Raw genomic sequence first — 25,273 nt, forward strand, 5'->3', positions numbered from 1 at the left:
CTTTTGCTTTCACTCATATATGCGTTCTCTAACTTACGGTTTTTGTGATAATTTCTATTTTGAAATGGGCATTACAAGAATCTGTTCTATGAACTGACCTCTGCAGAATATTAGAACTATCCTACTCAATATTTCATAGTTGTTACTGACCTCTAAATATAGATGAGTAAATCTGTTTAAGAAATTGACGAACAGTAATATGTTATAATTGTGAAATATGGTAAATATAATTGCTCTTGACTACAGATAACTTCTTTATATAATTTTCTTCTACTGGCTAAGGGGATTAAATAGATTATATACTGGTATCCATCATTTGCCTGCAAAGTTGGATAGTCCCTTTAATTTGTCTCCTGCCATTCTGACAACAGAGGCTACAAAGCAGGTAATGGCTGAAGTCAGGTACAAAATAATGTGACATTTGTTGTTTAGTATAACATGGTGGCTATACAACATGCTATAGCCATTGTACATCTGAGTCAATTTCCATATATAGGTAGCCAGTTCATTTTGGTATGAAAAATGACTCGAGTTTTTAATCTAAAATATTTGAATTAAAAGTGAATAGTAAATGATAGGAGCAGATGTATTAAAAGGCTCAAAGTGAAGGGGACAGTCTGAATTTATCATGACAATAATGATCTGAGTATATAACTTGAATTTGTGAGCAGATGGTGCTAACTTTATTAATGGCAGTTAACACAGATTAAATTAGAATAATCTCACCAATGTACATATACCAGCTACGTAGTTCAAAGGATATGATTTCCTGTGTCAAATGATTGCTAATAATAATAATAAAACTCTTGCTGTACAGTTTGTAATATTTCCTATATTTGAGAATATTTATACATATCATAACATACAAAAATATTTAAATGTTGTGGCAGTATTTTTGCCATCTAACTTAATTTACAGGGAATGAAAACCAGAAAGTTTATCTACAGTCCATCTCAACTGCGAGTTCTAAAAGGCTTAATACTTGCCTTTAGTACAAAGAAGCATTCTTAATGTTATGTCATTTCAGGTTTTTTTTTTTTTTTTTTTTTCCTGGAATGATTCTTGAAAATACAATATACACGCCCTCATATCTTAGCAATAAATGTACAATATCTTACATACCTTGTTTCTGAAAAGATAATTTCAGATAATAACAATATAGCTTTACATGCTTCTTAAAAAGAACAGGAAAACAAACCAATAGAAGAAGAATTTCAATGGAATGTGTTGGGGTTAGGTCTTATCATCATAACAACTTTCTTTAGTGAATATGATCCCCCCCGGAATTCAGCCCAATAAACACCATCCTGATACCGACTGCGGTAGTGTCCTCCCCGATACCAGACTCCATTGAGATTTGAATGAGCGCATGCATTGTACCACCATCCTCCTTTCTGGTAATGAGCACAGTTACCTGCAAAAGAAAGTTCTGATTCAGTCCTGGGAGCAAATGAAAAATCTTTCAGCAAACAAACCAGCTAAGCACAAAACAATATTTTTGGTTGTGTGTTTTTTTTGGTTGTGTATTTAACACATAGATTTCATGTGGTAAAAGACAGGTGAATTTAGCCTTCTTTAGCCTTCTTAGGCCCCAGCTCTGTACTTAAGTTCTACAGATAGACTCATTACTGTTTTTCTCCCTCACTGGAATATTTATCACCCTAGGCCCAGTTTCAAAGTTTAGCATTACTGTCTCAACCCCCAGCAGTATATTTTAGACTCATGTATTAGTTCAAATATTAAATATTTCAGTGAGAATTTTTGTTTCAATAGTAGTTCTCGTAAGGTTTGAGAACATAAATTAGTTTGTGCTTTGCAAGTTACTAATTGTCAGCTCTCTAAAAACTTAATTATGATTTCATTTTAATTTTTTGTGTATGAGCATAAATTTTTCCTTTTACAAAAAAAAAATCAAGGAGACAAAAAGGGGCCTCCTACCTGTATATACATCATGGTCCCGGTCCAGCGTGGTGAACTGTTTCCCATTGTGCCAAGTGAAAGAGTCTCCAGCATTGCCATTGTAGCGTCCCAATCTCAACTTGTAATATTCACTTTCTGGCTCCAGTCTGAAGCTAGCATACTCAGCAAATACTTTTCGACCTGACCAGTCTTCCATTGTTATGAGCAGTTTGTAGTTGCCTTGATTTGTTAACCAATAAATATTTTCTAAACCAAGCCAATATTCTCCATCTATATTACCAAATCCTTGCTGTAAAGGAAGAAAGAGAAGCGTGTTAATATTGTGTGTTTGTTTTATTGGTAAGTCCTAGTGCATTCTTAAATAGCAAACCAAAATAGCTTGTTTTATAAAGGCTTCCTCTTCTGGAAGGGTAAACGCACACATTTTCTTTTCAAGTGAACTATTGGCCAGACTCTAAAATCATCACCCTTTAAATTAAATTTACCAGTAATTTTTAGAGGTAGAAGATAGTAAACTGCTCACTTGTCCTAACCTTGTATGTCTCCCAGTTCCTGAAAAAGTTGACAGACCCATCCAGCCGTCTCTGAATGACTGTCCAGCCACCAGGGTCATGCCGTTGATCACACCAGACCTGCATAAGTCGATTTGTGTTTTCTGGTTTTACAAGATAGATGGAGCTTGTATCATGGCCATCTTCTAATGCCTGTAGACAGTCTCTCCAGGGCCCTGTGTCAAAACAGAAGGATTCTGCGGTCAGAGTAATTGAGCATATCTTTAATACAGGACAATATTTGATTTGCTACGGTTTTTTCTTAACTTTTTACAGTAGAGTTGCTTCTGCTGAGAACTGCATTTGTTTTTCATCTATTGAAGGTATAGTTTCCACTATGTCTGCAGTTTTAAACCTCAGATTAATTTGTTGTAACTTCCCCCCCCCCCCCAAGCATGTCACAGTTACCAGTAACTGATACAAGTGTGGGGGGGTGTTGTTTGGGGGAGGGGTTTGGGGTTTTTTTAAGGCAGCTGAAGTGTAAGAACATTGATTATAAAGAAACTAAACATGAATTATTCCAAAGATAAATATTAATATTTTTCCTTTAGAAAACAAAATGATAAGTTTGACTTAGTTTCTTGGAGATTTTCAGCTTTTTAGATTTTCAAAATTGTCAATGGCAAGGATATTAATAATAATGGAATCAACCACATAAAATAATAATGTAGGCATTACTGTTGTCACTCTAATAAATGATAACAAGCTAAACACAAAATAAGAATTCAGATTTGTAATATGGAGTGCCCATTGTACAGTGAGGGAAATTTTAGGTAAAAATATTTTACATTTACAGAATTTACAAATAATCCTATTTCATTTGGGGGAAAGAGAACACAAGCTCATTTCTTGAGTTTCATGGAGTCCATAAAGAAGAGCCTAGTCTCTTTGAAAGTATTTTTCATGATTTTTGAAGAAATTTTCTCTGATGGGAAAGATAGTTACATTCCATGCTAATGAGTCTGAGAAATTTAGATATAAACAACTTGTCAGTCTGTATTGGTATCTGCATATAGACTCCTCCAGCTGCTTTGCTGCTATGCTCATATGTCTGCCAAACAGAAGAGGGAGTTAATGAGAATTCTCAAGGTCAGAGGCCCTTGATTTTTCCATGCTGAGGGAGGAACGCTTGTCAGATCTTCTCTATCAGGAGTCATACTAAAGTGTATCATTGCTATTAAGAATAACTTCTGTTTTAAATTATTTCTGTTCATCTATCCTTTTTCATAATTCACTGTCCAGCACTGGAAGTAGGGCTATCTCTGTACTCAGTAAATGAGTTAGTAATGAAAATAGTTCTGTAGCAAGAAGCTCATTTTTTGTTTTGAGGGGGTTTTTTTGTTTGTTTCTTTAAGTACTTAATCAAGAAGCCAGTGCACAGGGAAGTGATCCAAGTTTTTGGTCTGTGTCCATGCTGTGTTGTTCTTGTTTCCTTAGTTGTCTCATAGACTCATAGACTGTAAATAGACTGCTGCTTCTAAGACCCTTCTTCATTTCTGTTGTGGTTGTCTGCTCAGATTTCTGGCAACTTAGGTGTAGACACAGTATTCAGTGACATAGTTGCATGATTTATCATGATAGGTGGAAGGAGACAGACATAATCAATTCTGATAATTTAAATTGTTTTTGTTTATTTTACCACAATGTGTGTGCAGCATAACTTATTAAAAACAAAAAAGAACTTGTCAGTTCAGAGTCATCATGGAAGCAACTCCTAAAATAGTCAACTATAAGTCTTTCATCTTGTCTTCATAAAAATAAATACATAGCAATTTATAATTTAATATATGCAGCTTTTTAATCTTGCAGTTTATTTCTAGGCCACCTTGTAACAATGCTGTACTGCATGTGATTCTTTTCCATTAAAGTGCTTTAAGATTAACTATTATAAAAGCTTTAAAGCAGAGTTTGCAACTACTTTTCAGTGATGTTTTTTCAGGCATTAACCTTCCAAATCTTTGAGTAAGGCTTGCAGTCCGAGATGTGTCTGGTATCAGAAATGCAAGGGAATGTACTGAAGAACACTGGCCCCAGTACAGATCTCTGTAGGACTTACAAATTCACATACATCATGATGTATGTAAACCAGAAATATGTCTGCATAGACCCTGATGCTTTCAGAATTCTCTAAAAGTGATACAAAAGCAATATTACAAAAGCCAAGTTGATTCTTATCCAAAAATATAATTCATATTTGTTTGCTGCTTATTCTACTGTTCTTAGAATATTTTTTATCAGTTTTGTTTTTTAAAGCAGATTTTAGTAAGGTATTACACAGTAGTTACTAGTTGCATATTCAGATTAATTTAGAACTCTTTGGGAATGTGCACAAGTCTTCACAATTCATTAGTATTCACTTTCTTTATTTGTTCTGTAACCTCTTCTACCAATGTTTCAGTCTGAGATAGATCCTCCAGAGTGTCCTCCTTGCCAATAACAAAGGCAATATAGGAACCTCTGAAAACTTCTCTTCAGTGAATACATGTGTCAAAAATTAATTTAGATTTTCTATTGTTGACTTATTTTTTTCTGAGTGCATCTTTTATCTTTCCCTGTAGATTCTTAGTCAAATTTTCTGTTCTTGATGTGTTAGAAAACAGATTTATTATATTTTTAATGCCTTTTGCAAGTTGTTCCTGAGACTTTAGTGTGTCTTGACAGTTAATCTGACAGAGCATGTTCTTCTCCAGTATCCTCATTTGGACCGGACTTCGGTGCTTTGAATAATGTCTTCTTTCTTGTAATAGTGATTGCTTACCATGCTGCTTAACCATGACAAGATCTCCTGGTCCTCCCAAAGTCTTTTTGGATAGATGGATAGTTCTGAATTTCCATATTTCCAATAGTTCATATTTCCAATATGTCATCTTTAAATAGTTTCTGTGGTACCTGAAAACATTTTACCTTTTTTGTTAACACTTTTAGTTTATGCACTGGTGTTATGCACTGATTCTGTTATGATATTGCACTATTTTGTCTGTCTTCAGGTTTCCAGTAGTGTCAATAACTTTATTAAAGGCCCAACTGTCTAGTTCTCTTATCCAACAGCTACCTGTCTGCCTTTTGGGCATGAGTGGAAAAAAAGAATGAATAAATAAGAATTGGAAGTAAACAATTTGTGAACTGTTATGTTTGAAATCCTAAGTTCTTCTACTGGGAATCAAAACCAGCTGTTTTTAACATTTTCCTTTATTTTCAAAAAAATGAGTAGCAAAAACATTTTGACAAGATGCTATTCCTGTATGCCTTGCCTCCTTTAAATCTGGTACATGATTTTTTTGTTATTTGGAAACCACACTTTGGCTTATGAATATGGAGCAAATGTTCAGTTTACATTTAAATCTTCAATAAATCTATAATAGTAGATTTRGAAGGATACTTCAGACATGACAGAGAAATATTTCTAAATGAGTATCTTATTTTGGATCATAGTCACAACAGTGTTTTTGTTTTAAAGTAACACCTGAGTGTAGGGATAGGATCTAGTGTCATGGTACTGTAGAAAGTCATTACAGAAAGAGAGTCACTGCTCTGAAGGTCTTAAATTTTAAGTAACATGCACTAGCTTGCTTTATAAATACTCATGTAGAAAAAACATGCAGAAAAAATGAGAGCATTTTGTTTTGTAATACATAATATGTATAGAACTGTAAGATGGTTAAATTAATTTCTCATCAGTTCAGATGCCTTATATCAGTTTTTACTGAAATAAATGTGACAGCATGCAAGTTATATTATTGTTTCCTATGACACAATGTACAATTGTTGTCTTGTCTTACGTAAATTGCAGTTTGCCATTGAACTATGGAACTGTGCAGCTATTCGGATATTTCTTTATTAATTTTTCTTGTGAAAGATGCTGGGCCAGCAGTGACAGATGTTGCCATTTTAGATTTAAAAAAATTGGGGAGCAATTATATTAACTTCCTCTGTAGTGTACCTACTGCTGTTAGGTGAAAAGGACAGTTCTCTTACTAGATCTGTCTGGTTCTTGGTGGTTTTTATAATTAAATGTAAATATGTTCTTTTCCTTCTGAAATTTTAGTGTGCTTTACAAACAAGGGTCTTATTATCTTCGCTTGAAAGAGTGGGAGGATCCTGACTTTCAAAGAAGTAGTCTTGATAAGATTACTTCTAGGGAGTCAAGCAGACCTTTGAGGAGTAGAGCTGTAGTACCTTTGTAATCTAGGAGCCTGTTCATTGGAGAAAAAGCACTTTTAACTACAAAAATAATTTTGGATGGATGCATAAGATAGAGACAGAATTGTGTAATGAACAGATCATGCATTATATTACATAAAGATCATAGTAATTTTTGATAACTGAGTGTCTGAGATCCACTGTATTGCTTTGTACTTGCACCCGTCTTTGCCAGTGGGAGAACAATGGGTCTTAGGATAAATTGAAGAACATGAAAAAGGTTCAGAAAATTGTGTCTGTAATACTGCTAACAAACCACATGATTACATTTCTTCAAGCCCTGTCTTTGTGCCTTGCATCTCCTTAATCCCTCTCTTCTGCAGTCATTAGTTCTGTTTGGATTGTATTCTTAAAAATTCTTCAGAATTCAGCATCTAGGAAAAATGCGCCAAATAAAATTATGTTGTGCATAGATTATTCAATATTTTAGATTTCTCATGTAGCACAAGGCTAGATTCTGATCTGAAATACCATAACAAGATTTCATGTTGGTATGCATTTTTTCTGTATTTAATGATACCTAGGAATTACGCAGTGAAGTCTTTTATATTGCAGTGCTTAATCCTTTTAAGCCTCCTAGACATTGGACTTGTTATTGTATCATTTTGGCAATATTTAAAGTTATATGTCTTGCACATAAAAGGGATTGTTTGGTCATTTGAAGGAAACAATTACTGAAAAAAAATACCTTGTAACACTAGAGCTCAAACAAGCAACGTTAAGGGGAGTGCTTGTGTCAAAGCACCTGTCACTGAAGCCTGGCTTCAAATTCATTCTGTTTATAAAGCACTTCTGGCATGAATTTAATGATTTCAGACCCATGTGATTTAGCTATTGTTGAAGGCTTAGTTAATAATGTAATAGGATAAATGAATATAGTTAACTGTTGTGTTGCAGTTAACTCCCAGCTAACAGTGAAAAGTAGATTCTGAAGACAGAATTTTTGTCCTTAAAACAAAAGTATGTTATATAAAACTGGTCAGAAAAGTTTCTCTAACTGTATTTCACTTCTTCACCATAACTTGAAAAATTAAGTTGTGCTAAACAGAAAATACTTTTTAAGATGTTCTAACATGTAGTGAAAAAAAACTAAAGAATGTGGAGCTGCATGACTTTACTGTACCCTCTCCTCTAAATTCCTGTCTTGCATTGGCTTGTATTCACGGCTGAGGAGTGTTCTTATGAATTAACGAGATTTATCTAATTCTGCTTTACATTGATATTTTCACATTACATAACATTTTACTTTTTACTGATATGAGATGTCATATCTCAGGCTCTTACATATATCTTTCCTGCCTTTGGTAGGATTCAGTAATTGTAAATAGTGCTTCACAAGGCACTGGAAGCTTGGATTCATGTAATTTTTAATTATAACTTTAATTTAAAACCATTAATACAAATGAAAGGGAAATATGTGAAGTAACTTAAGAATAAAAGTCTCACTTTCTGTGCAGTTCATGCACATAATTAACTTAAATGTGGTTTAGTTTTTGACACTTATTGCCCCTTTCTTCCAGTGGGCTTCTTTACAGGTTATTGAAGTTTTTTAAAGGACATGACATTGATATAAGTTCAGATGCTTGTTATCCAAAAAGAGATCAGAATACTTAAAATACCCTACAAATACAAATCACAATACTTTGTCCAATAGTTTTTATTGTCCTTTATTGTAGTCTTTGAGACATCTACGGTATTTGCGCCTTTATTTCATGTATCTTGATGGAAGCATTTCTTCAGCATGCTCTTCTTTTTTCAAGTTGTGATACAATCACTAATAAACTTAAAAGAAATGTTATACATGCCATCCATCTCTGCATTCATCTATTGTACTTATGCATGCTGACATTCCACTTGCAAAATTTTAGTTTCCCTTATACCCTCTAATTTTGTTGCATCTGTCATTTGATGGGTATTTTCTATATTCCTGGTATGTATTTACTGAAAACTTGTTTTGCTTTTCCTTCATAACAACCCTTCCACCCTCCTTTGCATGTTAAATAACCCTAATGATAAAAGCATCTTAGGTAGACAGAAATAAGGAATGTTAGTGGATTTGTTAGGAGAATAATTAATAAAAATATTACAATACATAGCTGTCAGTTTATTCACAGGAAATCTTAGATATTATGTTCCACTTGACAGTTCTAACCTGGAAAATACGTGTTCTGCTGTCCACAAATTTTTACTGTATGATAATAAAAGTTTGGTTTTGCTGATTATTTTATTGAATTACTAACTTCTATCTGGTTATCTGTTTGGGAGAAGAATACAGCAGATAAAGAATATACAGCAAGTTTTTGGAATTTGTTGGGGACAGCTTTTTGATTAATACATAAAATGGAGAAAGCAAATCCAGAACAGGATATACTAGATTTGAACCTAGTAAGTAGGGAAGAACTGATTGAAAACATGAAATGGAAAGCAGTGTAGGTGATCTTGACCATGAAATAATGGTGTCCACAATTCTTACAAAAGGAAAGTGAATAGAAAAGCAAAATGAAGCTGATGGACTTGAATAAAACAGAATTCAGCAAATTCAGAGAATGGGTAGAGAAGATTGTGTAGAAAACGAGTTCAATGGAGGAGTCTACAAGTTTCCTAAAGGCTCTATTAAGGACATTGTAATGGATTTTGCTAATGTGGAAGACTAGGGAGGATGGTAAGAAACCGACCTGGCTAAGTCATGAGCTTTTCAGTAGCTTTGAAAATGAAAGCTTAGACAAAGTAGAATCTGCGTCAAATTACTCGCTAATGTTCAAATATTAGCTCTGTCAAATTACTGGCTAATGTGTGCAGCGTGGACAAAATAAAACTAGTGAGAAAAGTGTTAAGTCTATGATCAAGAAGAAAGCATTGGTCTGCTGCTGAGTGAGGAAGGAGAGTTGCTGATGGATGAAACAGAGGAGGCATTTAATACTTCTTTTTGCTTCAGTTTTTATTTAATAGGTCAGCTATGATCAGATGGATAGCCAGGAGCACTGATACAGGTTGAGAACTCAAGAGACAGTACAGAAATGATTGGATAAAATCATATGTAGATTATTTTCAGTGGCTGGGCCTAAGGAGGGTTTTTCAAATTCATTCCAGACACCTGTGGAGAATTAGCTGAAGCAATTTTTGGAGCAGTACCTGTGGGAAGGGATTTTGTTTGAGATGTGCTTGGAGAATGGAAAATGTTGTGGATGATGAGGAAAAGGTATTAAATGTTCCTTGTCAAAAAAGAGGGGTGAGGGAAGGATAGCTTAATTTCAGTTCTTTCCTGGAACAAATCAAACTGTAGCAAACTAGAAGATAAGGAGAGAAATAAGTTTGTGTAGAACAAATGTGAAACTTCCTTTTCCGAGAGGTTGTATAGATAAGGGAGAATAGCAGATGTCTTGTCTTATCATAGAATCATTGATGTTGGAAGGAAGCTCTGGAGGTAATCTATTCCAACTAGTCTAACCCTCCTGCTCTTGATTGTTCGTTGAGGAAGGGACCTCTGGAGATCTAGTTCACTCCCCCACTCCGCCCCGCCCCACCACTCRTGATTCTTATGGCTTTGACACTGTCATTTAGGAAAATATTACATTCAAAATACGTGCTAGATGAAACTACTGTTTGGTAAGTGATTAACTTTGTGAAAACTACATGTGGAGAGTAGTTACCCCTGAGGCAGTATCACACTAATTTACAGATCACAATCACAGATTACATATTTGTCTTGTGTCTGGTGCTATTCTGTATTTCCAGCAGCAGCTTCAACTATAGAATAAAGAGAATGATTACTTCATGCAGGTAACACTAAGCTGAGGTGCACTGCAAGCATGAGAGAAGCCATGATTATAATTAAAAATCATCTTAACCAGTTGAAGTGGTCAGGCAAAGGTATGGTATTATTTGATAGACACAGATTTTTCTCACAGAAGTCACAGTTGCACTGCTAAGGATGGAAAATAGCCAGATGAGCACCACTTCTTCAGGCAAGGATCTGGGGGTTCTAGTGGTGTGCAAGTTGATCATGAGTCAATGTTTTACACTGCAAAAAAGGCAAATACTATATGAAGATGTATCAACAGGAGTCCTGTGCACATGAAGTAATTTTTCTGTTCCACTGTGCAATGATGGACAAAACAGCTATCGCTGTTTGTCCAGTTTGGGCACTCAGCAGCTCATGGAGGATGTGGACCAATTGATGAGATTTCAGAAGAGTGCAACAGGAATGGTGATATGTCTTAAAAGAACAGTTGAAGGATATTTTATTTACAGAAGTTGAATGGAAATTTAATGTAGAAGAGGAAGGAATAAACTGTTCTCCACATCTGCTATCCATAGGATGAGTAGTTACAGCAGGAGAGTTTAGATAATTCATCAGGGAAAAACAATCTGACAGGCTGCTGAGACCCTACCTAGCCAGTTTGTAAATCTCCATCACTGAGGGTATATAAAAATGCATTGGACATATCTGTCAGGAACAAGCAGGTGATTTTTGCTTTGTGGGAAGTGACAAATGGCATCTTCAGATTCCATTCAGCCCAACTTTCTATTATTGTAATATTCTTCTCTACTTTCCCCTTCATATTTCTATTGTGTATTTAATGAAAGTCCATCTTTTGGTTTCGTTATGGCTAATACATCTAAAAGAGCATTTAACAGAATTTTGGAGTACTATGAGGGGACTGATAAGAATCTTACATGAAAGAAAGAAAAATAGAGCATCTGTCACCAGCAGTGGAATGCCTTATCAGAGAAGATTGGACTAAGCTTGAACCTACTTTGAGATCTGAGCCAAAATTTAATTATTAAAGAGGCTGTCCTGTAGTGTATTGCTCATAAAAAATTGTAATAGATGTGATTTTTCTCATGATTTTTTTACATAGAAAATTAAAATCATGATATTTTTGGCTAAGGTCTTGCATTTCACGATGTAAGCTTAGGCCAATTCATCTTTGGCAATATTGTGAAACGTGTGCTTTGTAACGAAGTGTGTTGGAGGCTGTGTTTTAAACTGAAACACCTGTTCACACTTTTTTTGTTGTTGGCCTTTCCAAGGAGAAATAAACCTGTGTTTAATTTGACAGTTACAGTATTTGGTAATCCTAAAGAGTGTGACAATGCCATTTGGAAGATGTTGCAAATACCCTGATAAATATGCTGTGTGCAGCTTATGTGACTAATTCTATTTCAGTTCTTGATTTCAGATGCCTATGGGGACCCTCTCTTTCTTTTTGAAGCGAGTACATGTTGCCTACACACTGAAAAACAGACTACTTTTGTATTCTTAAATTTAAACCAATAATAGGCGAACTATTTTTGGAAATATATGGAACTAAAGGTGAATCTGGATTCTTTATCTACTGTTTTCTAATCATCTAGTTCAACTAAACTCTAATGTGATTATAAATGCCTGCAGTCTGGTTTATGGCAGAACTCTTAAGACACTAATGAGCACCATATAACGTCCCTTACTATGCCACCACTTGTTTCCATTTGGTCTTGTGTTAGCCAGAGTGAAAGTGCCCTGTGCAAAGTACAGAGCAGATATAGATTCCTTTCTAGAGCTATACAATGCAAAAATTATCATATGCTAGATCAATAATCTTGTAATAATTTCATAAATGTTTACACAAAAGGTGTCAGATCTCTGCAGACATCATGAATTATAGTAGTTCAGTCTTAGCCACAGGTAAATAAAATTTGGGTGGTTGTTGAGTAGTGAGGATTTTCTGTGGCTCATTCTTCTCATACATCTGGTATAGACTGTAGTTTTCTGTTGGTGAAGTAACGGGAAAAGTCTCTGCGGCTTGCATGTTTAAATCAGACATTCAGAATGCATTTTCTTGTTTTCTTTCTTTGTTTTTACTACAAGAGGTATATTAAAAATAGGTTGATCTGAATATGCTATGAGACTCTTAATTCAGAACTGTTAAGACACAAGCATTGATGTAGGCTATCTTGTATGGAACATTGTTGGGTTTTACTGTGGTTTTGTTTGATTGGATAATCTTGGCCTGTTTACTGTTTTTCCTTAGCTTGGGGTAAGGCTGCTGAGATGTGTTTTATCTTTATATATTTAAAAAATATATCAGAAATACCTAGGACTCAAACTGTTTTCCTTTTTATTTGCTATTAATATAAAGAAAACTGACTGCATAACCATAGTCATAAAAATTATCTCATTAGTAAAATTGCAGCATCTCAAAATAACTCTGACTAAAAATTAAGAACCTAAAAGGTTGAGAGCAAAAGTGAACATAGCCTCTTCCTATTTTGAGAAAGAATGAAGGACCAGAGGTTCAGGGACTGAACAGAAATAAGGATTTATCCACATTAAGAACAAATAAAATATTGTTTTTTGAATTATACTACTGTCAGTTTTATTCACTCTAGGGCTAAGAACATGTTTTAGCTAGAGCTAAGGCTTATGTGACAGTTCTAAACTATTCAGATCAGTAGTTAATAACAAAAACTGAAGCATCCATAAAATCACTATTTGAACTGAACCTATCACAGAATGGCTGAGGTTGGAAGGGACCTCTGGAGATCATCTAAGTCCAACCCCCCTGTTCAAGCAGGGTCACCTAGAGCACGTTGCACAGGATCACGTCCAGGCAGGTTTTGAATATCTCCAGAGAAAGAGACTCCACAACCTCTCTGGGCAACCTGTTCCAGTGCTCTGTCACCCTCACAGTAAAATTGCCCTTTATATTCTCGAGGAAGAAGCACAGTAGGGCAGAAGAGTCCCATTTGCTTTACTGAGAGTTTTTCTATTGATTTTAATTAACTTTGAATCTATTCTCAAATGGTGCACTGTCTCTAGAGCTAATTATGGCCATTCACATGCATCTGAATACCAAATGTGACTTACAATTTGGATTGAAGTCTGAAAATCATGATTAACTCTCCTAATTCAATTTAATTGCTCACAAACTCTTCCATCATCTTGCTCAGCTACTCATATTTTCCTTTTCCTATCTCCTCCCCCGCAAAAAGCTTTGGAAACAAGTCAAATTAGTAATATTACCCTAAAGTCACGAAAGCCAGGATGTAACAAGCTGAAATTTAATGCATATTCCATAGTTTAGAATACCAATCTGTGAACTCTGTCCAAATTATAGTGTGCTAAAAGACATTTGTTTAAATATTCTAGACAGTCCTCAGTTACATTTATACTTTGTCTTAGGATGTCAATTTCTGAGGTATCCTATCATACATTAACAGTTTTTTTGGTTTTTAATACTTGATTTGTACCAGTGACAAATTTGGAACCAGTGTAACCAGTGTTATGGTTTCCATAAAACTTTGCTTTTCACAAGAAAGAACCTTAAAATGGACTACTGCAGTAGCTGAAACCTATAATAACCTTAACTGAGGATAATATGGCAGTAACACAATGTCTGAAGAACTTCTGAATCACTGTAATGAACTCTTTTACAGTTGAAAGAAGAGAATTAGAACCTTTTGGCAAACAGTGTTAAAGTACTTAAACATGCACTAGCAGCCACAAGTCCAGTGGCCTGGAAAAGCACAGGTCCAGTTATGCTGCTGCATTATGGTGTTAAGCTCTCCCATTGGAAGGGCTTTTGCAATTTTAATAGTTGATTCAGTTGGCTCAATATACACAAAGACCTCAGGCTTAAGTGAAGTTCAGTCAGTTCAAACTCATTTGTTTGCATTTATTTTGCTAAATAAATAAATTCTATCTGCATTTTTGATATAATAATTACACTGTTATTCACTGCATATTAGCATAAATTAGTGTAGACATGCCAATAAAATTACTTACCAGATGGCTTATCAGTTGAAGTTGGAATGCTAGTAACTGCAGGYATGGTTGGTAAGGTAGGTGGCAGAACCTTTAAGTTCTGATCACTCTGAATCTCATTAGTAGATATCTGGTTAATAATGCGATTGTAAGTAGGAGGCTGGTATACTTTGTTTGGTGGCTGTGGAGTCTGTGGCAATGGCTTTATGGATGGCATTCTTTGACAGTGTTCTTCCAGTTGGGCTATTATTATTGACTGATTATTGGCAATTGACATCAAATGTTGGTATTTGTGCTCTAAGTCTTTGTATTTGTTTGCAAGCTGCAACATATCTGCAGTTTGGTTCAAAATCTTATTCTCAAGTTGGGAAAGTTCTAAGGCGTTGTCCCGTTTTCGGATAATTTCATGTAGTAGCTGCATATAGAGTTGTGTGACACGAGAGTTCATATTTCTGCTTTCTTTTCGTAAAAGTTTAACCTCATTAACAATCCCACCATCCACCTCTACCAATTGCTGAAGAGTTTCTATTTGTCTCTTTTGTTTAAGAAGTTCATTGTTAAGTAATTGTAGTTCTTGTTTATTTACCCTGTTTTCAAGTAGAACCTCGGGTTCCTTCGAATTAACACAAATGGCACCTGTCACTCTCTGTTGAGGTACAATAAAGGTGTAAGTGCACTTGTCCTGTGTGTCACTGGAACGCTTATACCTGTTGGTGTAAATGAATTCTTGCTCTGTTTCCTCATCATTGCTTTCAAATTCCTGTGTTTTGCTTGCAGCAGTTCCCAGAACAGCTATTAACATTAAACAGATGAATCTTGCTGTCGTCATGTTCCTTTATTTCTGGACAAATTTTCTTCTACAAAGAACTTTTAAAATCTGTTTTAAAATAAATTTAACAGTAAGTAACAAATAGGAAATCAGTTACAACTTGTAACTGGTGAATCTGTTCTAAAGCTTACAAAATAATATTACATAGTAATTAATATATATGTGAATAAATGAGACACTTTTCTTGTCCAGCAGGATTAGTTGTATCATTCTATGACCAGAACTGTAGTTAGTAGTTTCTGGCTTATCTAAAGCCGGCCAAAAACCACAAGAAATTAAGTAATAAATAGCAGGACTTGAAAAAAACTTTCTTCCAGTCAAATACCACAGAAGTTTCCAACATTGGTGCTTTCATTTAAATACAAATTACATTTTCATTTCTTAAAATTACAAAGATAACCTTTAAATGTGAACAAAATGTTACTAAATCTGTGCTGTTGAAAGTTCTGAAAGTATTTAATCACTGTTTTGCAGTATTTTATAACTGTGTGTAGTAAAAGATCTGTACATTGCAGGAGGTATGGCTTGTATGAAACAAAACAATTTTACTTTGGTCAGCAGTCTTGAACATTACAGTAATTTTTTTTTTGAAGGAGGGGGGGTGCTCTTTGGTCCTTAATTATTATAAATTAAAAACTCTACTGCCCAAATATCATGGACAGTGAAATCTGTTGTTTTTCCAGACTAGGAGAACTAATAACTGAAATATTTATTGTGACTCTCCCTGGAAACATTCCATTCTCTTTACACTCACCCTAATCACTTCACTTAATGGCCTGTCATTGGGGAAGGGGAAACACAAGCAGATGTGTCTGGCGAACAAAGAAAATCCCCCACCTGTTAAAATAGGCTACTAGTGTTTATTGACATCCTGCAACAGTACCGTTTTCGTGAAATTAGTTTAATTTAGTCCTCAGAGCATCTTCATATTTGAGGTGTAAATTTGACTTATTTTTTAAGTTTGCAATGACCTCAATACCAGTAGTTTATAGGCAACGATCTTCTAGGAAACGTGAGCTCAGCATTGGCGCTACTGCCATGATTGTCCTTGTCAGAGAACACTTTCTAGTCAGCTGCATAAACAGCACTTAGATATATGTCTAATAACTTTGTTGTTGAATTTTAATATGCATTTGTATATAACTTAGTTTTTAAAAAATATACAGTGTGGAGCCTGTTCAGCGTATAAAGCCTGTTTGGGTGTTCTTTTAAACCTAGGTGATATTATCATCATATTTTGTTATGCTTGTAAAACATTTGACATGGAATCACTGTTCAGAGTTTAAATAACTGTCACCTTACTGCTTGGTCATATTCAGTACAATGAAATTTTTTTAATGACATGAAATGATCATTCTAAAGCTGTTGAGAAACTGGAGTGAGTCCAGCTGAGGGCCACCAGCATGGCTAGGGGCTGGCAGACATGATGTATGAGGAGAGGCTTGAAGAGCTGGATTTGTTTAGCCTCCAGAAGAGGTGAAAGGGAGATCTTATTGCTGTCTTCAGCTACTTAATGGGTGTTCATAGAGAAGATGGAGATTCTTCTCCGGAGTGCACAGTGAAAGTACAAGGGTCAATGGGTGCAAATTGCCTCAAGGAAAATTCATTTGGGATGTTAGAAAAAAAGAATATCACAATGAGGAGGGGGGCCAAGGACTGAAACAGGTCATCCAGAGAGGCTGTGGAATCTCCATTCCTGGAAATATGCAAACTTTTGACTTAAGGCCTGAGCAACCTGATCCAATATTGAAGTTAGCCTTGCTTTGTAAGAAAGACATTGGACCAAATGATCTGATGAGGTTCCTTCCAATCTGAATTATTCCATGATTCTCTGATTCTAGGCAGCGGCTGACTTTTAAGTGAAATTTTTAAAGAGTTTCAAGATAAGCTGGATATACATGCTTAAGTAATTATTCATAGTGAGTAGAGGTATGGTTGTCAGTCAGTCACATTTTTCTGTTGTTTTGAAATAAACCATAGAAGTGCCGCAGCTGTTTCTGTAAATGTTTCAAACAAAAGTGAGCAGGACTGATCCTTCTGAATGCTTTCAGAAGTGTTTTTATGCCTCAGTTTCTTAGGCAGTTTGGAATAAACTCATTTTCATTTTGCAAATAGAAAGGGATTGTGCTTTATAGAACTTGGCGAGATCTTGAAAACTTGTCAGATACAAATTTGGAGTTTGACATGGCTGCAGCAAATAAAGCAAAGTTATTTGGAATCCTGGAAAATAGGGAACATAAATTAAATTCACCCCAGACAGCTTTAACTTGCATAATCAGCATTTGCACAGCAGGTCACACTTGGAGGCCCTGGCAGTTTTCCAGAGCTCATATTTCTACACAGATGAACTGTTCTTGCAAATATCTCTGGCATAGTGGGTGTAAAATGGATTTTATTTCAGTATTTTAATTGAAATACTTTTCTTCGCCTCAAAAACTGCCTTTATGGTGACCACTGAAAGGAAACTAGATTTTTCCTCAGAGTTCACTTTCGTCCTTGTTGCAGCATCTCATGTCTTTAATTGAGCACAGGATTTGGGGTGAACATTCTTTTTCCAGGCTGAAGAATTACAGCGCAATATATAACAGTTTGATTTTATCCAATATTTTTTAAGGAATTGTTAAATAAAAAATGGAAAAAAGTTCATCACCCTCATCTTAATATGTCTATTTAACATCCTTCAAAATGCAGGAAGTAAACCATCAGTGAAGGATATCACCATGACTAGACCATGTTGAAATGCTCTTTCTCTCATGACCTCTTGTCTGCCTGTAACCTATCCTAGGGTGGTGTTTCTATAAGAAAAAACATTGGAAGCAAAGGTACATTGGTGAGATAAGAATGTTCCACATACAAATAGCAACAAGAGCCATACTGTCTTCAGATGCCCTTCCTCCTCCAGAGTCTAATTTGTGAAGTGATCTCTTTTCTACCATTTATTTTCTGTACTTGTTCAGTTTAAATAAATAAATAATTCAGAATGGGGACTATTTGTTGCATATTGTGACTGTCCACAGAAGATAAATGGCATTTCTTCTATTCTGTAGTTGGATGAAATTAACTTTTATAACCAACATGCATGTTTGAACAACTCTTTTGCATAATTAATCTTTCAAGGAGAGAAAGAAAAAGTTGCTGGGGGAAGTGGGGAAGGAAGCCATAGAGACACATTTAAGGAAGGCTAAGATTCTTTAATACTTTTGAATATCTTGCTGTTCTATTTTAAGTAGGAGAGCATCAAATTCTTAAGACATAAGGTTTCTTTCCCATGAGAGAGAAGGAGGATCTTATTTATTAGGTCTCTCGCACACTTAGCTTTCAGTTTTCTTCTGATGCACTTGTGCCAAGTATTTGCTCATATTTTGTCCTTAAATAGTGCTGCTTCTTGCTGATCACTCATTTCTTCTTGTTTCTCCATCTTTGCCCCCTTCCCACCCCTCCAGCTCTTCTGTGTTGGACTGGGAGGAAGCTGTATTACTTTGGCCATGTTTGTCCTCAGTGCAGAATTCCACTTAAGTATCTGTAGATTTTTCAACTCCAACCTTTCCTTTGCCTACCTTTATATAACATAACTATATGCTTGCAGGTTGCTGCAACTTTTCTTAATTACTGGAAGTACAGCATGTCACTCTTATGCACACTGACAAACTTCTCCAACAAACAAGCATCCCAAAAAATAGCAGCAGTGCAAGAATCACACTTAAAAAGAGGATATAAGTGTGAGTTTAATTAAATATCAAATAGAACTTCTAATTAGAAGTATTAAAGTTTGAAGTAGTTTCTGTGTTTAGGTTCTAGTTGTTCAAGGCTTGTGTATATTTAAAAGGATTTTTCATGGGAGCTGAGCTGGTACAGTTATATTGCTAAGCTCCCCCTAGGTCATAAGCCACTAAAACCAAGGTTATTTCATTTTGTATAAATTTACACTACTTGGTAGTATATTGTACCTTGTTCATGCAAAAGAATTTTTTTTGTTTATCTTTTGCCAGTATAACTGCATCCATGTGAAGATTTTTGGCAACATTGCTCTGTGGATTATAACTGTATTATTTTTCATACTCCTAGTCAACATAAGTGCTTTGGTAAAATTTCAGGTTGTAGACCTGACCTGTAGACCTATCTATGTGTATGACTAGAAGTAGGTAATAATGAGTTGGTTTGCTCCTTCACTGATTGGTCAACTGAGGATGTTCCCATCATCTGGTGAAAAAAGAGGAAATAAACTTTCTAAAGGGATATCAGATGTTTCAGAGTCTGACTGTATTTTCCTGTCCCTTAAATGGAAAAAGCAAATAAAATCTGTCTTTGACTTTTGCTTAGAATTACTTTACCATCCTGAACTCTAGAGCACTTATACAGGACTTTTGTTCTGTCAAAAAATATTGCCTTTAGATTGTTACAATATCTTAAAACTTACAGGTAATGTTTCAACAAGATTTGAAATTTTTGAAAACTATTTTTTTCAGGTTTCATGAAATATTTTACATATCCATGGAATTTTTGTGTGCAAATAAGAATGAAGGTACATCTCCATCAGCTGAAAAATATGACTTGTAATAACATACTAGTGTATCATTAAGTTTCTTTGAAAATGCCACTAGTAGCTCTTCAGTGCTATGGTTATTTTTTGTTGGATGAAATTTTTTAGTAACATAATTGAGACATTTGCCATATTACATTGGAAAGAAAGGTGTTCACAAAAGCTTTGATATATACTGTCATCACTGTTGCACTTAGATCTAAAGGGATTTTGCAATGTCATATTTTTAAACCTTTGAGATATTGATATTTAGTCTCTGCAAGATTGTACTCTGTTCTATCTACAGTTTACATTTTCAGTGTTCTACAAAAAAAGAGCTGAGACCATAGGAACATCACTGGATGGTGGCTAAGCAATGGACTTTATTATGCTTTATTTTGGTTTACAAATCACTTCAAGGAGGAAAGATTTTGACATTTAAGGAAGAAATCACCAGTGCTGTAGCACTGCAGAGAAATACAAAAGGAAAATAGTGAGCTGTGTAGATCTTGTGTGGAAAAATGTAACCATGACAAAAATATATAAAAAGAATTGTCTGGATTTCATAGTAAAATACAAGTTTTTATATCCTAAATTTCATTGGCATGGGATACTCCTACAGACAGGGAACATAAAAGAAGCCAGTAGGTAAATGCAGTAGAACTGCTTATTGCTGCTCTTGTTTTTCTATATGTATAGTAAACTGTTATTAAGCTAGAGGACTGTAGGTATGAAAGCTCATGCATTGAGCTATATAAATGCAGCTTTTGTACAAATGATATGTGAAACTATATCTACCCTTAGAGACTGCTTTACAGAGAAAGCAATTTTCCATGCTAAAACCAAGATGTTACACAAGGGGATTTCTAGGGACTTCAGTGACTATTTGAGTTGCAGTCTAGTTAACTGTACTGCAGAGAGAGCCTAATTAAGAAAAACTGCTCTACCAATTTGGTTTGAGGAGCTAATACTTCAAAATCAGCTATATGATGAAGATAGCAATTCTCATAAAAAATGTTAAAATAGATTTTAAGTGGTTTGTATGATGCAGCTTAGGAACTGAGGAGGCGTTTTTAGTCTCTGTTAGGCTCCAAGTTATGATAATCATTATAAAACAGGATGAAGGAAGTGATTATACTTAAAGCAGGAGTGCTCAGTAAACTGTCAAAATACAGTGAGTTAAATGGGAAATCCTATTTTATCTGTTGAGATAACAACTACTGTTCTTAAAACAAATTGCTACCCTTTTCTATCACTGTCACTCAGACTCCCCAAAAGGCGCTCATAGTGTTACACCTTTAAGAGAACTAATTCCAGACAGTTTTGGTTTATTTGGTTTATTATTTATTACTTCATTCTATCTTGTGTATGTAGTTTTATTTATATGTCACATTTTCATCTTTTTGGTAATAGGTGATTTTCTTTTCATTGAAGAGTGGACAGGCAAGGTCCAACACTCACAATTTATTCCCATCCTCATTATTTGTTTAGTGAAGATTTCCTGTAAATTTTCCAAATCTTTCTTCTTAAGAAAGAACAAGTATCAAACTAAATGTGACTAAATGATCAAATAAACCAGTTTATCTTTTCATGCCTAATTACTGTAAGAGCTAACATGCCTTGAGGCGCCTTTTGTGAACGTGCCTTCTTTTATATATGTAAATGCTTGGGGAAGCTGCACAAAAGGTACCATAGCATGTAAGGTGCATAGGAAAAGCCAGCCCATCAAATGACTGCTAGTCTCACCATATTAACTATGACCTACACAAAACAACTGATTAACCCACTGAAACAGATTTTGTCACAGACTGATTTAGTGTATCAAAATAAACTCATCTATATATACAGTACCACTGTTTTTTTCTTTTAAAGCAAAGCAATTATACAGGGAAATGAGAGAAAATATTAGTGTGCAAAAAGTGGGTGTATCATGTTTGTTGAATATAGGTTTTTCCACCTATCTGAACATTTTAAAAGGCTCTAGATTATCAGTTTAATTATTAAAATATGTGCATTCAACTCTACATTTAGACTTGCATGCACACTTATTGATTCAGATCTTCACGGTGTTTCTTTAATACACTTTTGCCTATGATATTGAAAAGGGGGCTTTTAGATTAGTTAGTGCACAGTTGTACATTTTAATTGGATTGTAAAAGCAGATGGAGCGAAGGTGTTGAAAATGTAAAATCCTGCTATAAAAGATCAGAGGAGGTTTTTTTGTTTTGTTTTGGGGGTTTTTTTTGTAGATAAACATTGTTTTACCTCTGCAGAGTCTTTTGATAGTCAGTGTTTGTGGACTTACAGTTAGCTGGCGTGTTCCGGGCACTAGGCCAGTAATTTGATCTGGATTTCACAACACCATTGTGATAAGGAAGATATGCATGAATTTTCTGAAGCTGCTTGCTTTCTTATTGCCTGCTTCTTTTCTCAAAACATTCACTCAACTCTTCTTCCTCCCCCTCCCAAATGTTCTCTTGCATAGAATTATGTTAATCCATCCTCACAACTTTTCATTGTAGCCTTCATAGGTAATGTGATTTGTTAATTTTTGCTGTCTTTCTGAGGGGAGGGACTTAAATTGATTTGGATTTTTTTAGAATTAACTCGTGTAGCTGGCATTAGGTGAAAGGTACTGTTGCTAAATTGAGCATTCTTATTTTGGGGGGGTTGGTAAGAGGAAACAGCAATTCACAGTGAAAATACTGCACAGTAGTAAGCATGCCACAAGTATTAGGAAAACCTTTAAAGTTTTGCTTAAAATTTTAAATAGGAGATGAGGAAGGACTGACACGTAGCATGCAGTTTCAGTTAAGAAAAGGTGATGTAAAGGCAAGTTGAAAAGCTTAACTCCAAGCTTATGAGATGGAGTGATTTTTGCATTTTTGCCACTATTTACTTGATTCCATTGTAAGCAGTGCGACACCTTTGACAGACAACAAATTAATTTCTTCATATACTGTTATTATAATGCATTCCATACTCTGCTTTTTCTGTCCATTTCAAATTGTTGTAGAATCTAACTTCAAACACTACTTCATCCTTCTTAAAAGTAAAGATTTTGTTTTACTGAGGGGAATGGATGACGAATGAAACCCTTCAGAATGAGGGTATCTTAACTAGTTCTTGGAGAACTTTTGTTTTGAAATGGTACCAAGTGCTGCAAGAAACTTCAAAGGATTACGTATCCTTTAGTGCAGTGTATCTTTCTTTTTCAAGTTTTTGGCAAAATAATGTAGCTTTTTTGTTACAAGAAGTACCAGTTTTCTTTCTGGATTATCAAGAATTTTAGTAACATTGTTAGTGGATTGTTCTTTATGCTTTACTAAAGTTCTGTCATAGACTGGGAACGTAATTAATGAAAGAGAGCACTGCTTTTGCTATTACTTCCCTTAACAGCGGCCTCACCTTATTTTCGCTTAATCCAATCACTACCAAAAAGTGTTTGTTCTCTGTTTGGGTTAGTACATAATAGCCTTTAAACATAGGTCTCACATTTTAATAAATGTGAATCATTTTGCTCAAGAAAAATTGTAGTTAGATCATAAAGTAAATATTTTGTGCTTACATAAAGATATTCATATAAAGGTACTCATAAATGCTGTGGGGTTTTTTTAAATGAAAGTTTTGCAAAAATTTTCAAACGTTTGTTTTATAGAACCTGTTAAAGTTCCAGGAATTTTTATATCTCCTTGATCAGACATGAATGTAAGAAAGACTGAATGGAGATAATTTTTAATACAGGTAGTCCTTTTGAAATGTTATTATAGAAATTAGTATGTCATAGAAAGTTTGTTGAAAGGCATATAATATTCATATACATTTGCCATCAGTTTAAGGAAGCATGAAGCCCAAAGTTACATGCAGAATTAAATAAGATAAAATAAATTTCATATTCTTGAAAATAATGGCAAGAAGTCTTTTTACTGTGTGACATCATAAAATGTCTCAACTATTTTAACAACTGTATTTTAATATGTTTTTTAAAAAAAGAAAAACAGACTTGCTGCATATATTAGGGAGCAGTAACAGCTTTGAAAAGCTTACATTCACTCTTTTTGCATTTTATGACATCTCCCTTGCAAGAAAACGTATTTGTTATCCAAAGGCTGGCTTTGCAAACCAGTCAGTTTTTGGACCCTGGACATAGAAAAACATCTGTATGTTTTAAATGCAATCAGCTGTACTACGGCAGCATTCTTACCCTTTGTCTCCTTCTTTCTTCAGTCCTTAGTGTGCTTTCATCAAAGGTTAACTGAACAGCTCGTCCATAGGAGTTGTGACATCTCACTTTGTTGATTGTATCAGAAGTGTCTCTCTTCAGTGAATGCGACCTAAAATCTACAGCTGAAAAGCTCTGTATGATGTACTGTAATTAGAAAAGTAAATAACTAGATGTTCTACAAAATTATTTCCTTTCTTTTTTTCTCTTTTTCTTTTTAAGACTTTTCACAGCTTGGCTACTTAGTCTAAGCCACACGTCCCCACAGTGTAAGTGTGGAGGTACAGTAAGACTTTTCTTTTAGTGAAAGAGGAGACCTCAGCATTCCAGTTCTAAAGTTTTGAATCCATCGTTTCATGCAAGGCTAAAGCAGCCTTATTTGAACTTCAGTTCCTTTGTGGTAGACTTACATCCTGGTAGGGGAGGGGGGGGGAAAAAAGCAAGCATGCAACAAGCTGACAAGTTCTGGTTGGATAAGCTTCTTTCCCCCTCCCACAAGTACAAGGGATCCACCAGCAAAAGACACGCTCGGGGCCTCCCCCTCACCGCAAGCAGCAGAAGGCTGGCTGAAACCGAGCGTTTGCACGGTGACCTCACAGCGCTCAGCAGTCCAGGGTAGTCTGGCGTGTGGGAGACTGCCTCTGCAGGCTTTGGCAGCATGCATAAGCGAGGCTTTCCTCTGGATAGCTGAGCTGAAAAACTGCAAATCATTTAAGAAGACTACAGTAATTTGTAGAGCAGCTTTTTTTTTTTTTTTTTTTTTTTTAAGACCAGGATTTCACTCTTGGTATTATGTAATATATTTACTGTAGTTATGTGCAGTTTTTTTAATTGGTTTCTGTAACTGAAACTTCTCATAAACATGAGTCATGAGCTCTTTTTCATAGTACTTAAAACATGTAAAAACTAGACCCAACTAAAAAGTTTTGTTGTTGTGTTGCAGCTACTTATTAAATAACTAATGATAGTCCAAAACAAAGGCTATTTATCTGTTATTTGTAATACTGTTCTTAGAGTTAGGAAGAAATTCTGGAAACTTTGAGGAATGTGGTTTGGGGTTTTTTTTAAATCAAATGGGATGTTAGAATGTATTACTTCATAGGATTCATCTCCGAAATGGGGGAGGTCCCTGCTTAATAGAGTTTTCACAATACATTTGCTGATGTGTAGAAGATGGAGTATTTTTCATCATATAGTGTAAAGCAGTCTCTAATAGTTTTTACTAACTGGTCCTCTTTTTTAATGTTAAAAGAAATAAAATAAGGCTGCTTTATTCAGAGTAGTG

General features: G+C 35.0%; 2 protein-coding genes across 12 annotated transcripts in view; one reads left to right on the forward strand and one right to left on the reverse strand.

Annotated features, from left to right (window-relative positions):
• RALGPS1 (Ral GEF with PH domain and SH3 binding motif 1) overlaps window positions 1-25,273 on the forward strand; it is a 130,819-nt gene that overhangs the window by 41,648 nt on the left and 63,898 nt on the right. The gene's annotated exons all lie outside the window — the stretch shown is intronic.
• ANGPTL2 (angiopoietin like 2) lies at window positions 656-24,695 on the reverse strand. Its single transcript, XM_026090397.1, has 5 exons — window positions 23,971-24,695; window positions 14,440-15,295; window positions 2,454-2,647; window positions 1,939-2,209; window positions 656-1,414 (listed from the first exon to the last, which is right to left on the reverse strand). Exons 2-5 carry the CDS (start codon window positions 15,245-15,247, stop codon window positions 1,215-1,217), a joined length of 1,473 nt encoding a protein of 490 aa, XP_025946182.1. The 5' UTR covers window positions 15,248-15,295; window positions 23,971-24,695; the 3' UTR covers window positions 656-1,214.

This window comes from Apteryx rowi, unplaced genomic scaffold, assembly GCF_003343035.1.
Source record: "Apteryx rowi isolate R43461 unplaced genomic scaffold, aptRow1 scaffold_120, whole genome shotgun sequence".
Lineage (NCBI taxonomy): Eukaryota > Metazoa > Chordata > Aves > Apterygiformes > Apterygidae > Apteryx > Apteryx rowi.